General features: G+C 36.9%; 1 protein-coding gene across 4 annotated transcripts in view; it reads left to right on the top strand.

Annotated features, from left to right (window-relative positions):
* Positions 1-23551, top strand: part of CAMK2D (calcium/calmodulin dependent protein kinase II delta) — a 151562-nt gene that overhangs the window by 93664 nt on the left and 34347 nt on the right. For all 4 annotated transcript variants that reach the window (XM_070948852.1, XM_070948854.1, XM_070948855.1 and 1 more), the window contains exons 4-12: positions 2506-2560; positions 5163-5228; positions 7689-7761; positions 12771-12873; positions 14473-14556; positions 16667-16761; positions 19410-19532; positions 20833-20916; positions 21686-21728. In XM_070948852.1, coding sequence (XP_070804953.1) covers positions 2506-2560; positions 5163-5228; positions 7689-7761; positions 12771-12873; positions 14473-14556; positions 16667-16761; positions 19410-19532; positions 20833-20916; positions 21686-21728 — 726 coding nt within the window. The remainder of the gene's footprint in view (positions 1-2505; positions 2561-5162; positions 5229-7688; positions 7762-12770; positions 12874-14472; positions 14557-16666; positions 16762-19409; positions 19533-20832; positions 20917-21685; positions 21729-23551) is intronic.

A 23551-nucleotide genomic window follows, 5' to 3' on the forward strand; every position in this document is an offset into this window, starting at 1 on the left:
TTTACTATTATAGTTTCTTTAGTTACACTAATAATATAAATTACGTCATTAGCAACTTAAAATGGAATGCTCGTAGACAATGCCCAAGCTCTTATTTTGGATACATTTATTTTTAAAACATAATGAGCAGAAAAAAGGAAAATAAATTTTAAAGCTTAATGAAATGTAAAACATTAGTTTACACAAGAGTGTTCTTGTTTCAAAAGGCAAGACAAAAAGTGCTAATTGTTTTGTCATTGTTTTAAAATTTTCATAGTCTTTAAGGTTTATTACCACGAAATAAAGCTGTATAGGCTAGTAGAAAAAATATATAGAAAAGTTACCATTAATATTGATGCAGGGGCTAAAGGAACAACTAGCATCGGTTACAGTTAGCATAATGGAGCGGTAATGAATTGTGCAGCACCTTGTTTTAGCAGAATCAGTATTGATTTTGCCTTTGCACACAAGGATGGAAAATAAGTATTAGAAGCTTGTCACTAATATAATAGCATTCTTGGATTCAACATATATGCATTTTAAAGGGACCCCTTTAAAACTTTCACAATAGAAAAATAATGGGAGAACACAGTATTGATTTTTTTTTCTTTATTAATCAGATTTGCATAGCAGACCATCTAACCAAAGGCAAGTCTGTTGTTATGTTGTGTTTTCACATGTCCATATAATCATGCAGTCACTGAGGAGGTTATTTACGCTATTGATTCCAAAAGTCTGTAGAGATTCTCAGTCATCCAGGTCATGGCTGTCCCAAAGGTGCTTTTTCAGGAGACAACTGGACTTTCTTGTTTTTCTTTTGAAGACATTTCGCTCTGACCGGATAGTGGGGAATGGAAGGATTTATATCCCTTGCAGACATCTGATAATTTGCATCCTTTTAGAGGATCGTTGAAGCACTTGGAAGTTTATTGATTTCAAACCCCTTTTCAGTACTGAAATCTCAACAAAAACATCTTGAATGGATGGCTGTCTAGCATCCTCATCCAGTCTATAGGGGAAGTTATCACTACCTTCCCAATTGGTTCCTCTATAGTTCCTCCTAAACTGATCTACTATTAAATATTTTTAAAGAGTAAACATACCCTGTTCCCTCAGACTCACCCTATAAAATCTCCTGGTTATCCTTATTTTCTTTCTCTACACCTGTTCTTGTTTTGCTGAATCTGTGTTAAAATGCATTAACAAGAAAACATTTGTCAAATATTGCATGAAATTCTGATTAATCCTAATTCTAAAAAAATTCTAAATTCTAAAAAATATGCCTGTATTCAAGGCAGGATTTCAGTATAGTTGGGGACCTAAATGATAATTCAAAGTGATGGGGGTGAAAGCAAAGAAGTCCAACCTACAGTGCTTGCCACAGTATCTTTCTTTCTCTTCCTTTTTAAAAAATGTGTATAGTTGGGAGGAGGTGGTTAAATATAAGTTACAGGTTCACAGTGTTTTATTTTTACTTTTAAAATGCAGTGTTATTTTCTGAAACAAAATAGTACCTATTCTGAAGTATGAATATGGATAACTGAAGAGGTGTAATGATTGTGGTGATGTTTAAAAGACCATCAAGTGCTGGATATGAAACTGGCAGTTAACAGTGGCCAAATTGAAGAATCATTCATTATGGGAAGGTAATGGCTATGAATGCATTGCAGGTCCAGCTTTCAAGAAAGCAAAATTATTTTCTGCTATTGCATAAATTCCACTGACCATAAAGAAGTAGTTAAATACAAGAGGTTTTTTGTAAGTGAAATGTCTGCATTTCTACCTATGAGTCAAATGGATACTTGATAAAACTAATTGTTCCCTTGGAAGGTCAGACTTTTGGTTTCAGTTCTGAGAAATATGTTTTGAACCAAGTCATTTCAAGCTTGAAGTTGAAAAATGGAAATGTATGATTAAAACTACCTTTCTGTACAGTAGATCTTCGGTCAATATTAACTACATCCACTGACTGGTTTCCTCACCTGAAACAAACTATTCTGAGTTCCGTATCTATTCCTTTCTAGCTAGAACAAAATGTTTTTGATAGATTATGAAGTCTGTGAAAGAGAACGAGTCTTGGTTATTGTATTATTTCATTTGCATATATTCATTTTCAGAGTAATTGCTCAGTTTATTCTGTTTGCTACCCAGTATTTGTTGACACTTGAAACATTGTATGTGCTGATTTTTCTTTAATGGGTTCAGGAAAAATATTTTCTTTCTTTTAATGGATAGATTGACTTACTCGGGGCCTGCACATAGCTATCAAAACTGAAATTTAATTTGCAAAAAATTATGAATGTAGAAGGCATATGAATATATTAGACGTTAATCTATACTATTAACAGAATTATGCTAAGATGCTGCAAATGTATCTGTTTTGTGTGATGGCATTGTTTTCAACTGAAAATGTAACCCAAGGAAAAGAGTAGAATATTATATGTTAACAGAAGGGTAGAAGGAAAGGATAATAAAGTTAAGAATACCTAGAAAAAAACTAGACAAATCTTTCTCTTCTTTCAACAGTGCGACTTCATGAAAGCATATCAGAAGAAGGATTTCATTACTTAGTCTTTGATTTGTAAGTTGACTTGCCTATTTGCAGTTTGTCCTATAACATGAAATATATAAAATGAAAGACTATGTCATATGATCCAGATGGAAAAGAAATGGAACAGAGATTGCCAGAGAACCCTATAAACAAATTTATAAACACACACACACACACACACACACACAAGTTGTTGTACATGGTATGCAAACCACCAATAGCCATTTCCTATCTATAAGGGAAGCCAGTACATTCTAGGTCAGTGATGGCTAACCTGCCAGGAAGGGGGGAGGCAGGAGAAGTTAGCGCACGCGCATACCCACACCCATAATTCTATGCACCCTGCCCTGCTTTCTAGGAATTTCTGGATGCTGGGGAAAGCAAAAAAGTCACTTCCTGTCCCACCGGGAGTTGGGAAATGGGCCATTTCAGGCCTCCGGAGGGCCTCTGAGGGAGTGGGGAAGGCTGTTTTCACCCTCCCCAGATGCATAGACAGGATCTGGAGCCAGGTGAGAATGAAAAACAGGCCTTCCCCACCCCCCCCATCCCCAGGCCCTCTGGAGACAGGAAACAGCCTGTTTCTCTACTTCTGGTGGGCCCAGAAAGCCCGAAAATCAGCTGGCCAGCGCCCTCATGTGCACTAGAGCTGAGCTAGCATGCCCACTGATATGGCTACACGTGCCACGCGTGCCACAGGTTCGCCATCACGGTTCTAGGTAACTGGTTCACAATGTCTGGGCAGTATTTCTGTGAAATCCATGTTTATTACTACTGATAACTATTTATGGAATAGACAAATTTGATGGACTTTTCAGGGCGATTGTCTAAGAATGAGGAAAGAATTATGAAGAGCAACACAAATTATATAAGTATAGCATATAATATTGACACTGGCAATAGTTACTCTAATAAGGAATAAAAGGCAACTACTGTAAGCTGTGCATTCTGATCAGTTCCTGGTTTCTAGCTGGAGCTAAACCAGAATTTCCAGGTTAACATAGCCAGGATGTTTTCTGCAGCAACATTTAAGCTATTCCGAAAAGAAATTAGGAGAAGGCATACAGCCATCACAATATTATTACATCAGAAATAGTCTGTTGCATGGTTTAAATTATTTATGTTGCTTTGTGTGAATTTCTCATTTTATCAAGACAGATCAAAATATTTCAAATAAAGAAAATTCCATTACAATTTAAGCAGAAATGTTGAAAGAAAATATAATAATATAAACTGAAAAATAATTCAAAATCTGTGAGATTTGCCAGAAAAAAAATGGGTACATATTTTATATTGAAAATCTGTTTATAGTAATTTTTCAGGCTATCTGATTTACTACAAACATAATAAAGACAAAGAGGTCACTAAACAAAAAATATATAATTGCTGTTAAGTAATTGTAATAAATAAATATGGATATCTTTCTCTCTCTCTTATTGCCTTCTACAAGAGCATCAAGAGTGGCTCTGCCAACTGGCATGGGCATCTAAGAAAGATATGCCACTTTGAGAGTGGTTGGTAGCTTAAGGGCACTCTCTCTACCTCTTTAACTTTTTAACCTTTTAATTTTAAACATTTTTAGTACTGTTTTTAATTCTGATTTTAATTATGCTTTTACATTAATGTGTGATTTTTATTTCTAAACCACCTAGTTATTCAAGTGAAATGGGCAGTGTAGAAATTTAATCATAAATAAGAATAAGATGTCCTTTCACCCAGTTTTATCCAGCATTAAAAAATATTTTTGTAAAGAACTTGTTTTTTGTTTATGAAGCACATTTCTTTTGCTGAAAACTCTATTGTGTGAAATATAAAGGTCATTAAGTGGGCTTATTGTTGCCTGAAAATTTATCATTTCAGACCTCACAGAACAATGTGTTTTGAACTAAATTTTAATAAAATGAAACAAAAAATGTCATTTTATATACATTGTTTTCTCTTGATTCTTTATTGGATGCTTTATTTGAACTTTGTTTTAAAAATTGGCTAAGTATTGAAAACCTTCAGTATTTAAATAGTAATGATAAATGATAAATAATGAAAGGTTTCAGATAAAAATTCAATGCAAAATTATTTTTTAAAAAATGACTTGAGCATATGAGCAAAATTGTATTGAAGCCATTGAAACACGATCCTGCTTCCTGTCTTGGAAAACCATCAAGTTAAGAGTTGATGAAGAAGAATAGCCAAATAGAACTGGTGGCAATTTGAAATAATATAAATCCTTGGAATATAATCCTTTACCATATCTGCTATATCACTGGACAATGCAATAAAATGTGCAATTTATGCATTATATTGAGGTCCCCCAATGAAATATACCTATTCATTCCTGGTTTTTCATAGCAAATACAGTACAATAAATCATCCTTTTGAGGACTATATGAGGAAGGCCAGAACAGTGAATGACTTCCACTGTTTGGAAGTCAGTAATATTTTTTTTTTAAAGTAATGTGTAAGTCCAGCAAACATTTATCTACTAAGGATATACCTGTTATCTGAATCTAGAACTGAGTCTGGCTGCAGATCCTTCATTATATGAAGCAGCCACGTGGTATTTGCAAAAAAGTTGGGTAAAAATTAAATTTCTAACTTAGTTTTTTTTATCTGTAAAAATGTTTCATATCATTACTAGAGTTACCGGAGGCGAATTATTTGAAGACATTGTTGCAAGAGAATATTACAGTGAAGCAGATGCAAGGTCAGTGCTGATTTTTTTAAAAAAAGAAAAATCATCTGGGTCGTCTCTAAATTTGATAAACAAAATAAAAATAAATTTAATGTGATACCCTGAGGCAAATTACAGTAACCATTCTTAAATATCAATCTTGGAAAACAGTACTCATTTAGCATACTGGGATTCTACCTGTTTGCGTTTTTCGGAAAGTCTATTTATAGATATTTCTTTCCACAATGCAATTCCCATTGGAATATTACCATATGAGAATTTGGTTCTACAAATAAATGTGCCATTATTATTCTGTGAGTTGTATCAATACTTCTTTCCTTTTACATTACATTTCCTCTGTCATTAGATTAGAGCAGGGGTGTCAATCTCAATTTCATTGAGGGCCACATCAGGGTTGTGTTTGACCTTGGGGGGCTGAGGGCCATGGTCAGGGGGGCATGGCTAGCTCGATATTACTCATCGAGGCTCTGTTTTTGGCCACGATGGCCTTCCGGGGCTCCGTTTCTGCTGCAACAGCCTCCTGCAGCCCTCTGCCAGTGAAAATGGAGCTCAGGAAGGCTGCACGCAGCCCTCCCAAGCTCCCCTTTTCACTGGCAGAAGCATTGCAGGCTGGTCCTTTGCTGTTTCCAGGGCAGGCCCGCAGGCCAGATCCAAGCACTCACGGGCTGGATCTTGAGTTTGACACCCTGGACTAGAGCAACATGATGGTAGTAAAGTATGGTTTTTCTTCCTTCAAACCCCACCCCAAATATCCTACCTTACAAAATGATTTTGTAGAAGTTCAACTATTCCTAAGGGGAAAAAGGAAAAATAGATATGGCAGTGATTGATTTGCTCATGTAGGAAGTTTCATACTAGTTTTTGTTGGAATTTTAGAAAGGACAGGGGTAATAGCTGTGGTCTAAATAACTTGTGCCTACTAAAATCAAGGAACCCAGAAAATTCTAAAAGCTTCCAAAACTAATAAGTTCCAATATCAATAACTAGTCTATATCTGGAACCCATATCTCAGCTTCCTCCCCCCTTCCTTTTCCATTGCAGGCAGTAAAATCAGTTCACGTGGCTTTATCCTTGGCCTGCCACTGTAATGTTCAGTTTTTTTATTGACACCAATAAAAAGTTCACCTATTGCTGTAAAAGCAAGGAATTACTCTTTACTTTTTTTAGTCCTGAACTCAAAGCATCTAAAGGCCTGTCTTTATAATTTGTTGTCTATTTTTTTCCATACTTAGCAAGTGTGTGATAAATATAACGGCTGAGGTAGAGAGGAAGATGAATAAATGAATGGGTTGAAGGGTGTGTCGTCTCGAAGACCAGAAAAGTAACTGTTCATGAGCAGAGTTATCTCTGCTGGAGGAAAGGAGAAGTTATTTTTGCTGACTCTACTTTCCCTAAAAACATCACGCAGCATCTTATCAACTTCTGTGAAAGAGCACTGCAGGGATCTTTAGCAGAAGAGGAAGAAAAAAAGAGATCTCTTTTCTTCTTCCAATGAGGTTATCTACTGAATTTACACCCTAGAATCCTACTAAATTAATTCAAGAGACTTCCTATTGTTTTTTCCCCCAAAGATGACTGCTAGTAAGTGACCGCTTCAAATGCACCTTTCATTTACACAAACTGATTCCTCCCCACACACATTTCCTGTTCTATTCAACTGTTTGATTATCAAGAAGCTTTGTTCTTTTTTATTTGCTCTGTTTTATTGTTTTCCTTACCCTCCTATATAAAAATGTTTGTATATGTTGGAGTTTAACATGAAAGAATAATGCACATAAAAATAGCCATTATGCCATTTATTAATATGTGGAAAGCATGCATATATAATAGAATGATTTGCATTGTATTTGTTTGTTGTTCAATTAATATGTACTCTCTTGAACACACTAGACAGTGGAATATAACCTATATTGGTTAGCAAACATTCATGCTCTTCAGGTTGTATAATACCCACAACTTCATATTTTTCAGCATCATTCCAAACACACTGACTAGTCAGTGAGCAAAATTCTTTGCTGGTCACTATGCATAGTCTTGACCATCATGACCAGGGGTTATACAAGTTCTCTCTGCTATTTATGTTGATGTTTACAACTGCACCGCTAGCTACAATAAGCCTGTATTATTTACTGTAGATCTATCACCTAGTATGTGTTTTAACTTTTCCTCTCATATTTCAGCAAATATTCCACCAAAAGTTTATACCTATTATATGTTATATGTTAAATGTCATTTCTTTTGAGTCTCTTGACAATTTTTTCCAAAGAGAAAGAGAGAAATGCTGTGTTTCAGTTCTGTGTGTAATTAAAACCTGTCTGAAAATGTGATTTGATTATTTTAAGTTATTACTATTTTAAGTTACTTTCATTATTATTATTATTATTATTATTATTAAATTATTTTCTGTATTTAATGTGATTATGTGCCTTAAAATGTTTTCCCCCCTCCCATTCTGCCCTTGTATCTTTGCAGTCATTGTATACAGCAGATTCTAGAAAGTGTTAATCATTGTCACCTAAATGGCATAGTGCACAGAGACCTCAAGGTCAGTATCTGGTGCCCCGTAGGTTTGCTAAGACTTTTGTTTTATTATTATTTTATTTGTTTTTGTCTCTCTTCTGTCTCTCTCTTCTTCTTTTTTTTTTCTTCCCGGCTTGAGTTTTAAGGGTGGGTCGGCTGAGAAGTTCCCTTGGCTATCCTCCTCACCCTTAATATGAGAAATGGATAATGCATGAGGCTGCTTTCCACTCTGCAAGTGTCACAGGTTTAATGTCCATCACAGAAAAAGGTAGAATAGGTACTGCTAATACAGGGACCTTCCAAGAGATGTGGTAGGTGCCATAGGTATCAGGAACCGTTTTGGAAGGAGATTACCTCAGTCCTGTAGCCTGTATCTGTGACTGACCTTTGTCTGTGATAGATGTTAGCCTGCAGGTTTAAAACACCACTTCTGTTCAGAGACAATGGGTTATTGTAGCAGAATGACTGGCTATGCATTGCTCTGCTAGAGTAGGATAGATCCCTCAGGCAACAGGGATCAAATAATTGCTTGGCTAAATGAAACCATGAAGGGTGAATAATTCATCTCAAATACAAAACTACTTAAAAGTAAATTTACTTTCAGGGTTGCTGGTGGAAAAAAGGCCTCCAAGGCGAGTAAAGGAGGGAAGGAACAAACTGCACCAGATATTTAACCCAAGTTTGTAAAATGGGTTTATTAGTGCAGTGATATGCTCTCATTGTCCACTTCTCAATATGTTATGCATATGCCCAACTATACTACCTTCCATCCTTTTGTTGAGCCGGAACATATCCCTACCCCCTCCTATTCATGCCCTACATAAAAGTGGGCTACCATGCGTGTATTTGCAGTGCACATTCACAATGTCTGAGGAAGTAGCTGTTCTAGCAGAGGAATGCAGATCCATACATTTTTAAGAGGTTGTGAATCACGATCTCAGCCTGTTCATCATTTTGCACTTTAACCCAGTCTCGCTGAGGTTATACAGACAGTGAGTGTACAGCTTCGAACTAATATACGCCCCCTGGTGTTTGCATGCAGTCATTGCATTCAGCAGATCCTGGAGGCTGTGCTACACTGCCATCAGATGGGCGTAGTCCATCGGGACTTGAAGGTGAGTAATGCTGTGGGGGAAGATAATCATATTACACAGATTCAAAGCACTTCATAGCTGCATTTTTGCATCTAGAAGCAAAGAGATGTCCACTGATTATTTTGCAAGTTGTTCGTGGTTGCAAAACAGGCAACTATTTTTTTCCTTGCAGATTTAGGATTCTTGTGATTCTTCTTTGCTTACTTTATTCCCACGTCTCTCTATACATGTTAATTCAGCTATGCAAATATAGCTAAGGTTAATCAGTTTTCCCACATGATTAGTTTCGTCGGGTTTTTTCCTAATGTGACATTGGTGACCAGCAGTTCCAACTGATTTTTAATTCTTATTTCTACAATTAAAAAAAAAAAATCTTTAGACCTAAAACATACAGTGAGCAAATGTAGAACAGTAGTAAAGAATATGAGCAAGCAGTTTGTCATTCTTTTGGAACTTAATTCAGGACTTACAGTACATGCACATACACATAAATGTACACATTCTTTTCATAAATTTAGAACATGTTGTCTGTTGTGTTTTGCAGGTTGTAACAGTAATATCCAAAAAAAACCAATCTGAAAACTAAGCAGAATCTCATAGAACATTTTAAAGCAATTTCTTTCAGTTGCTCCCTGTTTAGATGATATCTGTAATAAACTATAGAGCTGCCTGTTATTCTCGCAATACATTTTCAGAAGGAAATTAAGACCCAATGGGGCTTCTGGAATTTACTAATAGATTTCATACTGTGAACATTCATCATAGCAAATCTGCATGGTTACTTTAGATAACAGTAGTTCCTCCTGACAGTTATTGGGAATGGTTGATTCCCACACTAGATCTGGTGTGCATTTGATGTTATTCTGCAGTCATTTATGCTCTGTATGTAACAGTACGTTGATGTATTTATGGCAACATCTTCATTGGCTAACCTTGACAAATATACAACACTACCTTATAGTGGGTGAGGATAATTGGGGAAGATGTGTGTGCATCTATTCCTGTACATTACTTCTGATAATAGTCCTAAATATGATTTGGACTAGAACCCATATTATGCATGAAATGACTGCCTAGATAGCAAGGTATACACAAAAAGTACAAAAGAGTACAGTAAGAAAAAATGAAGACATGTACATGTGTTGGTGTATACAATTGTATATTTTTTTCTATGATCAGGAAACATTTATTTATTTAGCTACCTAATGCTTGCGTCCCCAGGTGTCTATTTAATGCATACACAAGAGCCTACATTTACAATTCATTTGTTTAAAATAACTGAAGATTCTTTTTAGAAATTGATACAAAACAAAGAATTAATTAAAATTATCTACCATTAGAATAACAGACTTGATAGATTATTTTAAAAGAAAAAATGATTAAAAGAACAGGAGCCCTTATTTTTAAAAACATTCATCTTGCCACCAATACAACAATATATGTAATAAAGTATTTATGTCAACGTTCTGGGTTTCTGGGTTCTGTTTTGTTTTTAAATCAAACCCCTTCCTCAGATATAAAACTTGAACATTTTATCTTGGATAAAGGATTCTGTAAATCATATACTGTTTAAACACCTATGTACATTTTATAATCATTTTGCAAGGATGATATAAAAGATGGCCCCAGAATGTTTCAAGAGACGAATGACTTCATTCAGTCTTGAATTAGTGCTGAAACCCATTAAAACAAATCTGACTCACATTTATAGAATACAATTAACTGGTCTTAATTTCAATACAGGTGTAGTTTTCTTTAAAGGTTAACTTTGGATTCACTTTGTGACTATTTCCATTTCTTTCACTATCATTGCTTGATTTGGCCAAATAGCTTTTTCCTGAAGAATCATAGAGAATATTACCCCTTGTGATTTGTCATTTTTAAAAAAAAATATATCTTGTTTTATTTTGCCACATATGTGGATTTTAAAATATAGATTTTAAATTAGATTATTAGATTCGTAATATTCTTTTAGGATACCCTTTATACATACAGTTTAGATATTAACATAAAATATGTTGTATGCCTCTTTTATCAATATTATAACAAAGAAGCTTGAAAATTATTGTTTTCTGTCTACTATATGCACATCTGCAGCTAAAGTGCAATTTTGTGATCCACACACTGACTTGTTCCTTTCTTCGATGGAGTCTCAAGATTCCATCTCTGTTTAAATCCCCCATATTTTTGTCCAATTGTGTACATTTGCCCCAACCTATTCAGAACTCATGCATGACAAATCTATTGACATTTCCATCGTCCTGAACTGGCTGATGCATGTTTTTTTAAGGGCATAGTCAGTTGCCCAGAAGTCAGAGGAGCTTGCTATTGAATGTATGGCTGCTCTGTAATTATTAGACCATATTTCTTTCCTTACGACTGTGATATTTGCTTCACATATTTATGTCCAAAGTTACTTGTTTACAATATTCAGTGGTTCTCATGGAAGATTAGGTTGTTATCCTAGTTTTGTGTTGTGCAAGATCTAGGTATTTGTCTATCAAAGTGTATAAATGTAATACAATGTAATCTGACTTTATGAGAATTTTTGAAATTCCATTACCAGCCATCCAGAAAGTGCAAGTTTAGACAGAAGCTGGTTTAAGATCACAGCTCCTGCATAGGAATTGGAAAGTTATAGATTATAAGATTATCAACGCTTTCTAAGAACTATGCTCTACTAACTTTTTTCTGCTTTAAAAAACCTTGCAGATTAATTAGCCCTGCAAACTGCTAGGGCTAAAATTGCCCTTCTTATAATTCTTGTTATAATAACACTTAAAAAAAAAAAAAAAAAGTTTAGATTCCAAAATCGAAAAATACAGGTAGTCTTCGACTTACAAGAGTGCATTTAGTGACTGTTCAAAGTTACAGTGGCAATGAAAAAAGTGACTCATGACCGTTTTTTCCAGTTACGACCATTTTAGCATTCCCGTGATCATCTGATCAACATTCAGATGCTTGGCAACTGACTCATACTGTGTCCCAAGGTCATGTGATTACCTTCTGCAATCTTTTGACAAGCAAAATCAATGAGGAAGCCAGATTCACTTAACAACCATATTACTAATCAACTGCGGTGATTCACTTAACAACTGTGGCAAGAAAGGTCGTGAAATGGGATAAAAGTCACTTAACAAACGTCTCACTTAACAACAGACATTTTGGTTGTAAGTCGAGGACTACCTGTATCATTGAGTATGTTTAGATATAATGGAATACTGACATTTTAAGATGATCTTAACTATATTACAAGCTAAGACTACTGTAACTGAATTGCAAGAAAGTTTTATTTGTATCTTTCCTGATATCTAGCAGTCATATAAATTTTGACAAGACAGATATAGGTAACATTTCTAGGTAATGTATCCTTTTTGTAATAAATCATGTTTATGATGTATCTACTTTTAGCAAGAAAAAATATTTGAGCCTTGGTCTCATATCAGTAATTGGTTATATGTGACCATAACTCTTCCTACAAGAAGAATGCATTGAAGAAGAGATTCTCTGGGCCAAGTAGTATTCTCCAGAAGTGTTAAAGGGCTTGGAATTCTGGGAAATTCAGGCCAACTAATCTGATGGGCATCAGGTTGGATAAAGTTAATAATCTTATAATTTGGGAAAACTTTGTATTCCCAAATAAAATTTGTAGATACTTGATAGACCAGTCTTGGACGGTTCTGAAAGGATTTCTAAAGAGAAAAGAGGGTTTTAAAATATAACAGAAGAAAACAGCCCTACTCTAAAAATTTGTGGATTTGGGATCCATTTAAAATTTTTCAGAATCAAACTTTTATTACTTATATTTGAAAATAGGAAAAGTGTATTTTCTCTGTCTCCAACTTAATCTATATAAAGTAAGTACTACTGAATTAAAAATACTGATTTATCTTCTACTTCCCTTTTCCTTTTCTCTCTCTCTCTTCTGTCCTTCATAAAGCCTGAGAACTTGCTTCTAGCAAGCAAGTCAAAAGGAGCAGCTGTAAAACTGGCAGATTTTGGATTAGCAATTGAAGTGCAGGGTGAACAACAGGCCTGGTTTGGTAAGAAAAAAAATTCAATTTGTATTATACCTTCCTATTTAATCCAACATCGCTACACCATATTAAATTAATATGCCTGCAAGTGGGACATTAAAGAAATCTACTACAGATTTGCAAAAGTTGTCTGAATTATCATTGAATCAAGCTGTTCTAGCAGCCGTTTTCTCCAATCAGAAATCTACATTAACCCTCATCCCCAAATTAGAAGCATAAAATGCACGAAATAATTAAAGAAAATATGAAAAGTTGTATGTAAAAAGCAAAAGTGACTGTTAGCTGTATCTATTAGCTTGCTTTGGAGAAATATTTTTTTTGAAAAATCTACATAAAAAGATTTTGAGAAAGTTCTCACAAAATCTGTATTTGTAGATATTAAAAATTCTACACAATAAACAAAAATTCAGATGATGGAGGTGTTAAAAGGGATGCAATTATGCCAGAGGTTTTCTTTACCATTGAAAAAAAGGAAATAAATCGGTTGTCCCTTTCAGTTTTCCAAATTATTCAGAGCCCAGATAAATCCCTAGAGCAGTGCCTCTCAAGTTTGACAACTTTATGATGTGTGGACTTCAACTCCCAATGTACTGGCTGGGGAATTCTGGGAGTTGAAGTCCACACTTCTTAAAGCAGCCAAGGTTGAGAAACACTGCCGTAGAGCAGGGGTCTCCAACCTTGGCCACTTTAAGACTTGTGGACTTCAGCTCCCAGAATTCCTCAGCCAGCTTTGCTTTCTGGGAGTTGAAGTCCACAAGTCTTAAAGTGGCCAAGGTTGGAGACTCCTGCTGTAGAGCATAAAACAAGCTGAAAGGGTAAAAAAGAAAGGGTAAGAAAAAAAAACATTGGTGTAAATTCAGAAGTAATTCACAAATGTTTCTAACAGGTAGCCCTCTACTTATGGCCACAATTGGGGCCAGAATTTCCATTGTTAAATAAGGTGGCTTTTAAGTGAGCTGCACTTGATTTTATGACCTTTTTTGCCATGGGTGTTGAGCAAATCACTGCAGTTATTAAGTGAGTCGGGCTTCCCCCAGGACGCTGTAATTATAAATAACATGCTGGTTGTCAAGCACCCAAATTTTGATCATGTGACTGTGGAGATGCTGCAACTCTCATAAGCATGAGGATAGGTCGTGTCTTTTTTCAGTGCTGTCGTAACTTTGAACAACCGCTAAACGCATGGTTGTAAGTTGAGGACTACCTGTATTACAAAAAAGATAGCAATAGCACTTAGACTTACATACCACTTCACAGTGCTTTACAGCCCTCTCTGAGCGATTTACAGAGTCAGCATATTGCCCCCAACTATCTGGATCTTCATTTTATCGACCTCGGAAGGATGGAAGGCTGAGTCAACCTTGATGATAGATAGATAGATAGATAGATAGATAGATAGATAGATAGATAGATAGATAGGATAGGATAAGATGATAAGATAAGATAAGATAAGATAAGATAAGATAAGATAAGATAAGATAAGATAAGCAAAGTAATGTAGAATAGATGGTGACAATGTAGCCTAAACCCAGATACTTAAAAAAGGATTTTAGTATTTGTTTTCTTCTGAATAGCTTACTGTTCACTAAGTAGACTTACTTTCAGGCTTTGCTGGTACACCAGGATACCTTTCCCCTGAGGTGCTACGAAAAGATCCCTATGGGAAGCCGGTAGACATGTGGGCCTGTGGTAAGCCAATTATGATTTGGGGGGGAGGGGAGGTTTGTGAGTGCATGCTTATCTCTAAAGCAAACAACTGTTGTCCTTTTGTGTGTGTGTGTGTGTGTATCATACTTAATGTCAGCGTCGGTTTAATATAAGGTTCCAAGTAACATACTTGTAGCAAACAAAACTCTGGAGCAAGTATATTCCTCAAAGAATAAGTTTATTGTATAGGTCATATTGGCACAGGCGGGTGAAAACCGGCTCTTAGTATTCCCACAGTTTTTACCTAGTAAAAGTTTTTCACTTCCTCAAAACAATCTGTCACATGATTCAATCAGGATTTTGTCCAGTTGCTAGGTGACTCCAGTCCCCTCCTTCTGAGCACCTGTGCTGTCTCTTGGTTCCCAAGAGAAAAGTATTTTGTTTTGGCTACAATACCCCAACTATCTTTATTCCCCCCTGCCTATCCCTCTGCTCCAGTGTGTCAGCACTGAAGTCTCAAAATGGCCTCAGTCAGGCCAGCTTCAGGGTTGACACCTAAGCTATATGGGAAGAAACTTGGAAGATGTTTTTCAAATCATTCAAAGATAGTTTGCCTTAAGTTCACTATAAATGAGGGATGGAAATTCCTCTTACTGTTTCTATCATTCTGTGTTTATCCCTGACTGGTATTAAAGAACTACCAGTTTGGTGTAGTGGTGAAGAGACTGTGAATTCTAGTCCCACCTTAGCCAGCAGGTGACTGTGGCCTAGTCACTTTTTCTCAGCCATAAGAGGAAAGGAAGAAAATCTTATGGAACTTCTGTGCACCTGTATTTGGGTTCCTATGTTCAGGAAAAGAAGGTTGAGTGACAGACAATTCTGCTGATCTTTCCTCATCATGCTGCTCTAATTAAAATTAGTGTCCATTGCCTTTCATGCTAGGAGATTTTATTATGGATTTCCCATGTATCATGTCCTCCAGTTATTCTTTATGTGTGCTACAGTGGTGGGTTGCTACCGATTCCAGAGGTGGGTTTCAGCAGGTTCTGACCAGTTCTGGAGAACTGGTAGCAGAAATTTTGAGTAGTTCAGAGAACCGGTAGTAAAAATTCTGACTGGCCCCGCCCCCATCTATTCTCTGCTTCCCAAGTCCCAGCTGATTGGGAGGCAATGGGGATTTTATTTATTTATTTATTATTTAAATTTGTATACCGCCCTTCTCCCGAAGGACTCAGGGCGGTGAACAGCCAAAATTTAAAACACATACAATATAAAAATTAAAAAGAATTAAAACAGAATTAAATCAATTTGGCTTCCCTAAATTTTAAAACCCTTTCCCCATAAAATAACCCATTAAAATTTTAAGCCAGCCCGGCTTGCTGAAATAAGAAGGTCTTTAACGCTCGGCAGAAAGTACGGAGGTCCGGGATCAGTCGTATTCCTGGGGGTAGCTCGTTCCAGAGGGCGGGTGCCCCCACAGAGAAGGCTCTCCCCCTGGGGGTCATCAGTCGACATTGCTTGACCGACGGCACCCTGAGGAGACCCTCTCTGTGGGAGCGAATTGGCCGGTGGGAGGTTATCGGTGGCCGAATGTGGTCTCGTAAGTACCTGGGCCCTAAGCCATGGAGTGCTTTAAAGATGAGAACCAATACCTTGAAGCGCACTCGGAAGACCACCGGGAGCCAGTGCAGCTCGCGCAGGAGAGGTTTTACATGGGAGCGCCATGTCGCCCCCATAATTACCCGCGTGGCCGCATTCTGGACCAGTAACCTTCCCCTGGAGTGGGGTGGGAATGGAGATTTTACAGTATCCTTCCCCTGACATGGGGTGGGAATGGAGATTTTACAGTATCCTTCCCCTGCCATGCCCACCAAGCCATGTGATGCCATGCCATGCCATGCCTACCAAGCCACACCCACAGAACTGATAGTAAAAAATTTTGAAACCTACCACTGACCAGTTCATCCCGGATCGGGCGAACCAGTAGTGGTGGCGTCGGGAGGCTCCGCCCACCTATCCAGATGCTTCTGCGCATGTGCAGAAGCATTGTGCGCACAAGTGCGCATGTGCCGATGACCAAACAAGTAAAGACGGATTTTGAAACCTGCCCCTGATGTGCTACTTTTACTCATTAGTTTAATACCATTTGCAGGTGTTATACTCTATATCCTCTTGGTGGGATACCCTCCCTTTTGGGATGAAGATCAACATAGACTTTATCAACAGATCAAAGCTGGTGCTTATGATGTAAGTAATGCCTCAATTTCTCTCTGTTTTTATCATTGATCATTTATTATCTCTAAAAACACAACACAATTAAGTATTTGATATTCTGGCATTCTCTTGCTTCCTTCCCAACCTCTGAAATTATTCTGATGATTTTGTTTCCTTTGTAGAATTTTCTTTTCTATGTAGTGTGACACACTACTAGTGAACACTCAAATAATTGTGCAGACTTGAGTATTTACAGTATGTGCTTTCAAGAGACACAATAAGTGTAAATTGTTGCATGGTGGCTAGCATGTAATTCTATGTAGTAATGTAGTTTGATTTATTTTAAAAGGAAAGTAAAAAATCCAGTTTAAAAACAATAAGGAATTTCTCACATAAGTAACTACCATAGTTATTTTTTTTTAATCAGGTATAGAGATAACCAGTTTGCTGTGGTGGTTAAGGCACCAGGTTAAACCAGGAAACTGTGAGTTCTAGTCCCTTTGTAGTTAAACAGATAGCCGGCTGACCTTAGATCAGTCTCTTTCGATCATAAGAAGAAGACAGTAGCAAGTCACTTCTTCAGAATTCTGGAGGAACTTGTCCAGGTAGTGTCCAGGAGTCAACACTGATTCAAAGGGGCACACACCCACACCCACACCCACCACAAAAAGAGCAGAATAGAATAACAGTTGGAAGGGACCTTGGAGGTCTTCTAGTCCAACCCCTTGCTTAGGCAGGAAACTTTATACCACTTCAGACAAATGGTTATCCAACATCTTCTTAAAAATTTGCAGCATTGGAGCATTCACAGCTTCTGGAGGCAAGTTGTTCCACTGATTAAAGCAGTAGCCACATTAAAAAAAAAAGGGATTAGACAAATTCCTTAATCTTTCAGGGAGCAAGCCTTAAATATAAATTACTAAAGAGTGAGCATTGAGGTCTATCACCCTCCTGTTACCACTTGTGGGTTGCCTGAATGGGGATTGTTTACCACTTTGTAACACAACATGCTGAAGTACATAGGCCCCTGGTTAAGCTAACTGATCTCTTTCATCTTAAAATCAACCTTGCAATCTTCCTCTAGTTATCCATCTATTTCCTGTTTTCCCTTTGAGATATATGTTTGAGTAAAAGCAGGACAGCCATCTGTTCATGAAGCATCTACTTGGAGTCCTTGCTTGAGCACAAAGTTGAATTAGGTGGTCTAAATTGACCCTTCCAGCTTGAGGATTCTATTTTTCTGACCCACAGTCCTCCAGTTCTGTTAGACTGCAGCTTTCATCATGCCAACCAGTTAATGGGAGGTGTAGTCCAAAAGAGCTGGAAGGTACCTAGTAATGCTGATGTAAATAAATATTCTCAGTATAGTTTTTCTGTCACCGTATTGTGCCCATCCCTGACACATCACTCATTGACCACAGTTTGTTACAGATTCCCACACCTATAATCTGTCTTGATTTTGTTACAAGTTTGTGTATGAAGATCTGGGGCAGAAAAATGTGAAATGAGCCATGAAGTACTGGTGCCGCCCACAATGTTTCCATCCTATTTTCTCACCGCTCATAATTTTCAAGTCCGTCAATTGCAGCCACAAGAATCATTTTTTTAAAAAATGATGGGTTTTCCTCCTGCCCTGCCTTTTAAACATTGATTCCTGTTGGAATGTATTTCCAAATAGACAAATGTCTCTTCTGCATGATTATCCTTCTTGCTATCTCAGAAGAGTCCATCATATAAATTGCTTTTCATAAAATAATAGCCTGCTTTCAGAAGGACAGCCAGTCTTACCGGCTTCAGCCATGTTGAAATGTACGTGAAGGCTTTCCATAATCAACAGGCAAGAATCAGTGGCATGCAGTGGTCAATTCAAGAGTAGATTATCTTTCCCAGTTATTTGGAAGGTTATCTGAGCCTATTACAGCTATTCCCTCTCTTCATATCTCATACAATTGAGTTTTCTTTTATCTAGTCTACTCTTGACTCAGGTTTTCTGTGTCTCAGTTCAATACTAATTAACTTGTTTGTTTTCATTAGTGCTGTGCTATAACATTCACTTTGTTTTCAATTGCTCAATTTGTGAGAATGGGAAGAATTTGAAGCGAAGTGAATGGAGAAGGGGTGGGTTCTACTTACCTTTACTACCGGTTCGTCTCGTGTCCGCCCACACTCTTCTGCGCATGCACAGATCACCTATGATGACGTCTGGGTCAGTGGACGGAGCCTCCTGCCAGTTATACTACTGGTTCTTGCGAACCGGTCCGACTGGGGGCAACCCACCACTGGAATGGAGGAAATAGCTGTACAAATGCTACTATAAATTCATGGGAAGAGAGGGAAGATTGCCGTATTTGAGAGAGGGAGAAAAGTCTCATCATCCATCAATCCACGTTAAGGCAACCTCAAAATCTGTACAAAATGATTTATTGCCTAGAAAAGAAGCAAAACAAGCCTTGCTTTGTTTTCAAGGAGTAAAAGATCCCTACAAAAGCTGCAGCTCTAGTTCAGCATGACATGCTTTTTATTATATCTTTTATTTTATTAAAATATGGCAAGGTGGCTATAAGACATATTTATTTACTTGATGTTTTATCAAAAGCCTTCTCATCGTAATTTACCAAACAGTTCACTTTCGTCTGGGCTGCTGTATCGGTTTGATTTTACATGAGTCTGTGTTTTTCAAGTTTCCTTCCCCAGAATGGGATACCGTGACCCCAGAAGCGAAAGACCTTATCAACAAAATGCTTACAATCAATCCTGCCAAACGCATCAATGCAACTGAGGCCCTCAAACACCCATGGATCTGTGTAAGCAATACTTACTTCATTAATTATGTTTTGCCCAGGTGTCGTGGTTGAGGATCAAAATGTAAGGTTAGGTATTTGGTTATTCATACACATCCACATTCTCTTAATCCATTTTACTATTTTGCAGCCTATTAATTTCCTTCTATAAAATCTTTTCTTAGTATTGTAGTTTACCCTCAGACACATACAATTTATACCACAGTGGTAGAAGTGATTGGACAATCATTTGTCTGAAATGGTTTAGGATTTCCTGTTTGAGCAGGGAGTTGGACTAGAAAACTTCCAAGGTCCCTTCCAACTCTAACGGTATTTTCCTTTGTTCTTCAGAGAATTGGTGTTTTGTAGTGCCAGTACAAAAGGGGACACAGTGGCTCAGTGGCTAAGACGCTGAACTTGTCGATTGAAAGGTCGGCAGTTCAGCGGTTCGAATCCCTAGTCCCGCATAATGGGGTGAGCTCCCATTACTTGTCCCAGCTTCTGCCAACCTAGCAGTTCGAAAGTACATAAAAAATGCAAGTAGAAAAATAGGGACCACCTTTGGTTGGAAGGTAACAGCGTTCCGTGCACCTTTGGCGTTTAGTCATGCCGGCCACATGACCACGGAGATGTCTTCAGACAGCGCTGGCTTTTCGGTTTTGCAATGGAGATGAGCACTGCCCTCAAGAGTCAGGAACGACTAGCACATATGTGCGAGGAGAACCTTTACCTTTTAGTGCCAACACATGAGGTTTCTGTTAAAGGGTCATGTAAGATAATAGCTATAGGTAATCTTCATTTAGCAACTGCCTCATTTAGTGCCCATTCATAATTACAACAGTGATAAAAATATAGTTACGATAAAACGTATTTCATAACCTACACATATCTGTAAAGCAAAGGAAAGCTGAAGTAAGGTTGTAAGTGTTGTTACATTTATACTTGGTGACTGCTTCACTTAATGAACAAGTTGCCAGTTCCAATTGTGGTCACTAAATGAGGCCTACCTGTACTTTTAATTAAGCACCAAAATCAATCCTACAAAGCAGAAGGTATAAAAGCAGGATCTGAATAATATATTGGAATTGATAATCGGTGATCATGTTAAGGAGAAAAAGAGTTCAGTCCCTGTAGGTAATATAATATTCAGCGGCAACACAAATTAAATTGAACTTAAATGGTGGGAAGGAGCACTGTTATTCTGACTGGGAACTCTAGAATTATCACTGACTTCTGGATGCATCTCCAAAAAAAGAGTTATATTAAATAACAGTGTAGATAAAGCTGCATGCATTGAAACATATACTCTGTTCTTGTCTTTCAGCAACGCTCTACTGTTGCTTCGATGATGCACAGACAGGAGACCGTAGATTGTTTGAAGAAGTTCAATGCAAGAAGGAAACTCAAGGTAAGAGAGCAATTTTTATGGATCCTTTTAGTTCCTTTATTTATTGTTCGTAGCATTTCCAAAAATATATTCTAATTAATCCATAGTAGTTAATTTTATATGCAGAAATATCCAGTTTACATTTATGATGGCTTTTATTCTTCTTCTTTGTGCAGATTTTGTATTACCTTGTTGCAGAATTTGATGCCTGTACTCCTTTGTTTTAATATTCAGACTAATAAAATAAAGCCAGTTTCCCAATTTGTATGTGCAAATTCTTGCTCTCTATGTCTGGGAGTACAGCATTCTCAAATACTAAAAATAATGTAGCAGATACTGATTATCTGAAACTACACTTATTTTGAGCCCTAGAGAAATTTCTCTTTTAATATTCCTTTTCCTCAATCTTCTCTGTGGGGCTGTATGTATGTGTATATAGGTGTACATTGGAAGGGTAGATGGAAATTTGCATTCATGTGTGAAATTGAAATAAATGCAAGCATACCTCCCTTTTTAATATGACATTTTAGTGCTTTTTTTCCCAAAAAATACCAAGTATTGTCAGTTTATGTTTTTAATAGGGAATACAACTGACACATACTCTTACCATATTTGAAAGCAAAACCTCAACAAACATAAGAAGAAAAGTATAGAGTTTAGCATGTATTCTACCACTATTTATAAATACTATATGTGAAGATGAGCAGATTTAGGATTCAATATTATATTTTGATATTAAAAATCATACGGTTTTATCTTCTAAAATATTGGCATTATGTTGGATTTTCAGGGAGCCATTTTAACAACAATGCTGGCTACAAGAAATTTCTCAGGTACGTGCAGTTCACTTCTATGCCTCTGTATTGTTAACTGTTGCTATGCATTCATGGAATGCATTTTTAAAAAATCTTCAACTTGTTGACATTATATTCTGTTTGTTTTTGACAAATATATTTATGTTGACTTATGCATTGTCCAATTATAAGTGGAATAGGATGAAATAACCACCTTTTGTTATTTCGTCCTTGCTACAATATTTTTTCTAACTTCTTTTGTTATTACAGCTAAACATCTTACAAGAGTTGAAAGCATTTGTTAAAATACACAAATATGAGATTCAAAACACCCCCTTTCCTAAATTTTGTAGATTTTATATACAGTATCTATTGGAAAAGAATTTTACAATTAATTCCCGACAGACTTTATTAAAACATTTCTGTCAATTGTTTGGTTATGTTTCCCTTTTAAATGTGTCTGGAGGTAGTTGGGCACATGATAGGAAGGATTTTTCTTCAGTATTCAGACAGTGCTCCTTCTGTATTAGATTACATCCTTGCCATATGCAGTACGTGATGGAAAACTGCTAGTTCAAAATGTATGGTAGTTGTCTGCTAGACTCCTATGCTGGGTGTATATCAAATTTCTTTCATAATCTCTTCATTATGCCAAAAATATAATTTGAACAGAAGGCCTCTGGTTGAAACCTTAAAATGCTTCTGATATTTAAAGTTTACTATATTGTTCTAGATAAGTCTTTTCCAGCTAGCATGAGAACTGACACTAAATTAGCAAAGATTATAATAAGTAATTTTATTATTACAGTGGGTCACACAGTCAGCCAGATGTTTAGATTGGAGTTGACATTTTTGCCCACCTATCAAGTACCTGATATAAGCAGATGTCATTGTTTTATAATGATAAAGTATTATCCCAGAGTATAAACTGTTCCAAACATCTGGCTGCCTTTTGCAGTTGACTTATGGCAATTTTGTCAATGTGAATAATGTTCAAGTGATGCTACAGATTGTTTGGAATTACACCCAAGAGTGCCTATTACTCTTGGTATTATCTTTGCTTTCTTTTGCCATAGTCTTTTCTCTTTGTTATTTTGTATTATAGTTGGTCTCACAGTTAACCAGAAAAACTGGATTTGGCATTTTTGTCCACCTATCAAGTCCTTCCCAAGGACTTGTATTATTATTTTTATGGTTTGACGCACAGTCAGCCAGATGTTCAGACTGGATTTGGCATTTTTGTTCACCTATTTCCAAGAGCCTGGGATAAACCGATATTTTTGTTTGAAGGTGTTACAGACAACAGTGTGAAATCGTAGCTGACAGTTCTTTATCTGGTGTTGGCCTTCATATACATTGAGTTCCTCCCAAGATCATAGATCAGGGGTGTCAAACTCTAGGCCTGCAGGCTGGCTGCGTCACGTGCTGGTCACGCCCACGCCCGGTTTAACGAAGGGAAAAAGTTCATGATATGTCACGTGACGACACCGTGACAATGCAAGTTTGACACCCCTGTCATAGATGTTGTATCAGTGTAGAATATGTGCAAACTCAGGCAAATGATCAATTTGTAATTGACAGGTGGAAATTTGTCAATGCACAGATTTTCTAAGTGTCATCACGATTGTTTGGTATGGGGCCTAGAGTGCCAATAACAACTGGACCCACCACAGCCTGTTTATGCCATAATCTTTCAGCTTTGATTTTCAGATCTTGATATCTGTGATCTTCTCCAATTCTTTGTCTGCTATTCCACTATTCCCTGGTATTGCCAGATCAATTATTCATACTTCATTCTTTTCAACTACAGTTGAACCTGGTTTGTGAGGAACTAAGAGTTTTATCAGTTTGTATTTAGAAAT

This window comes from Pituophis catenifer, unplaced genomic scaffold, assembly GCF_029215685.1.
Source record: "Pituophis catenifer annectens isolate HBS135680 unplaced genomic scaffold, rPitCat1.0.hap2 SCAF_8, whole genome shotgun sequence".
Classification (NCBI taxonomy): domain Eukaryota; kingdom Metazoa; phylum Chordata; class Lepidosauria; order Squamata; family Colubridae; genus Pituophis; species Pituophis catenifer.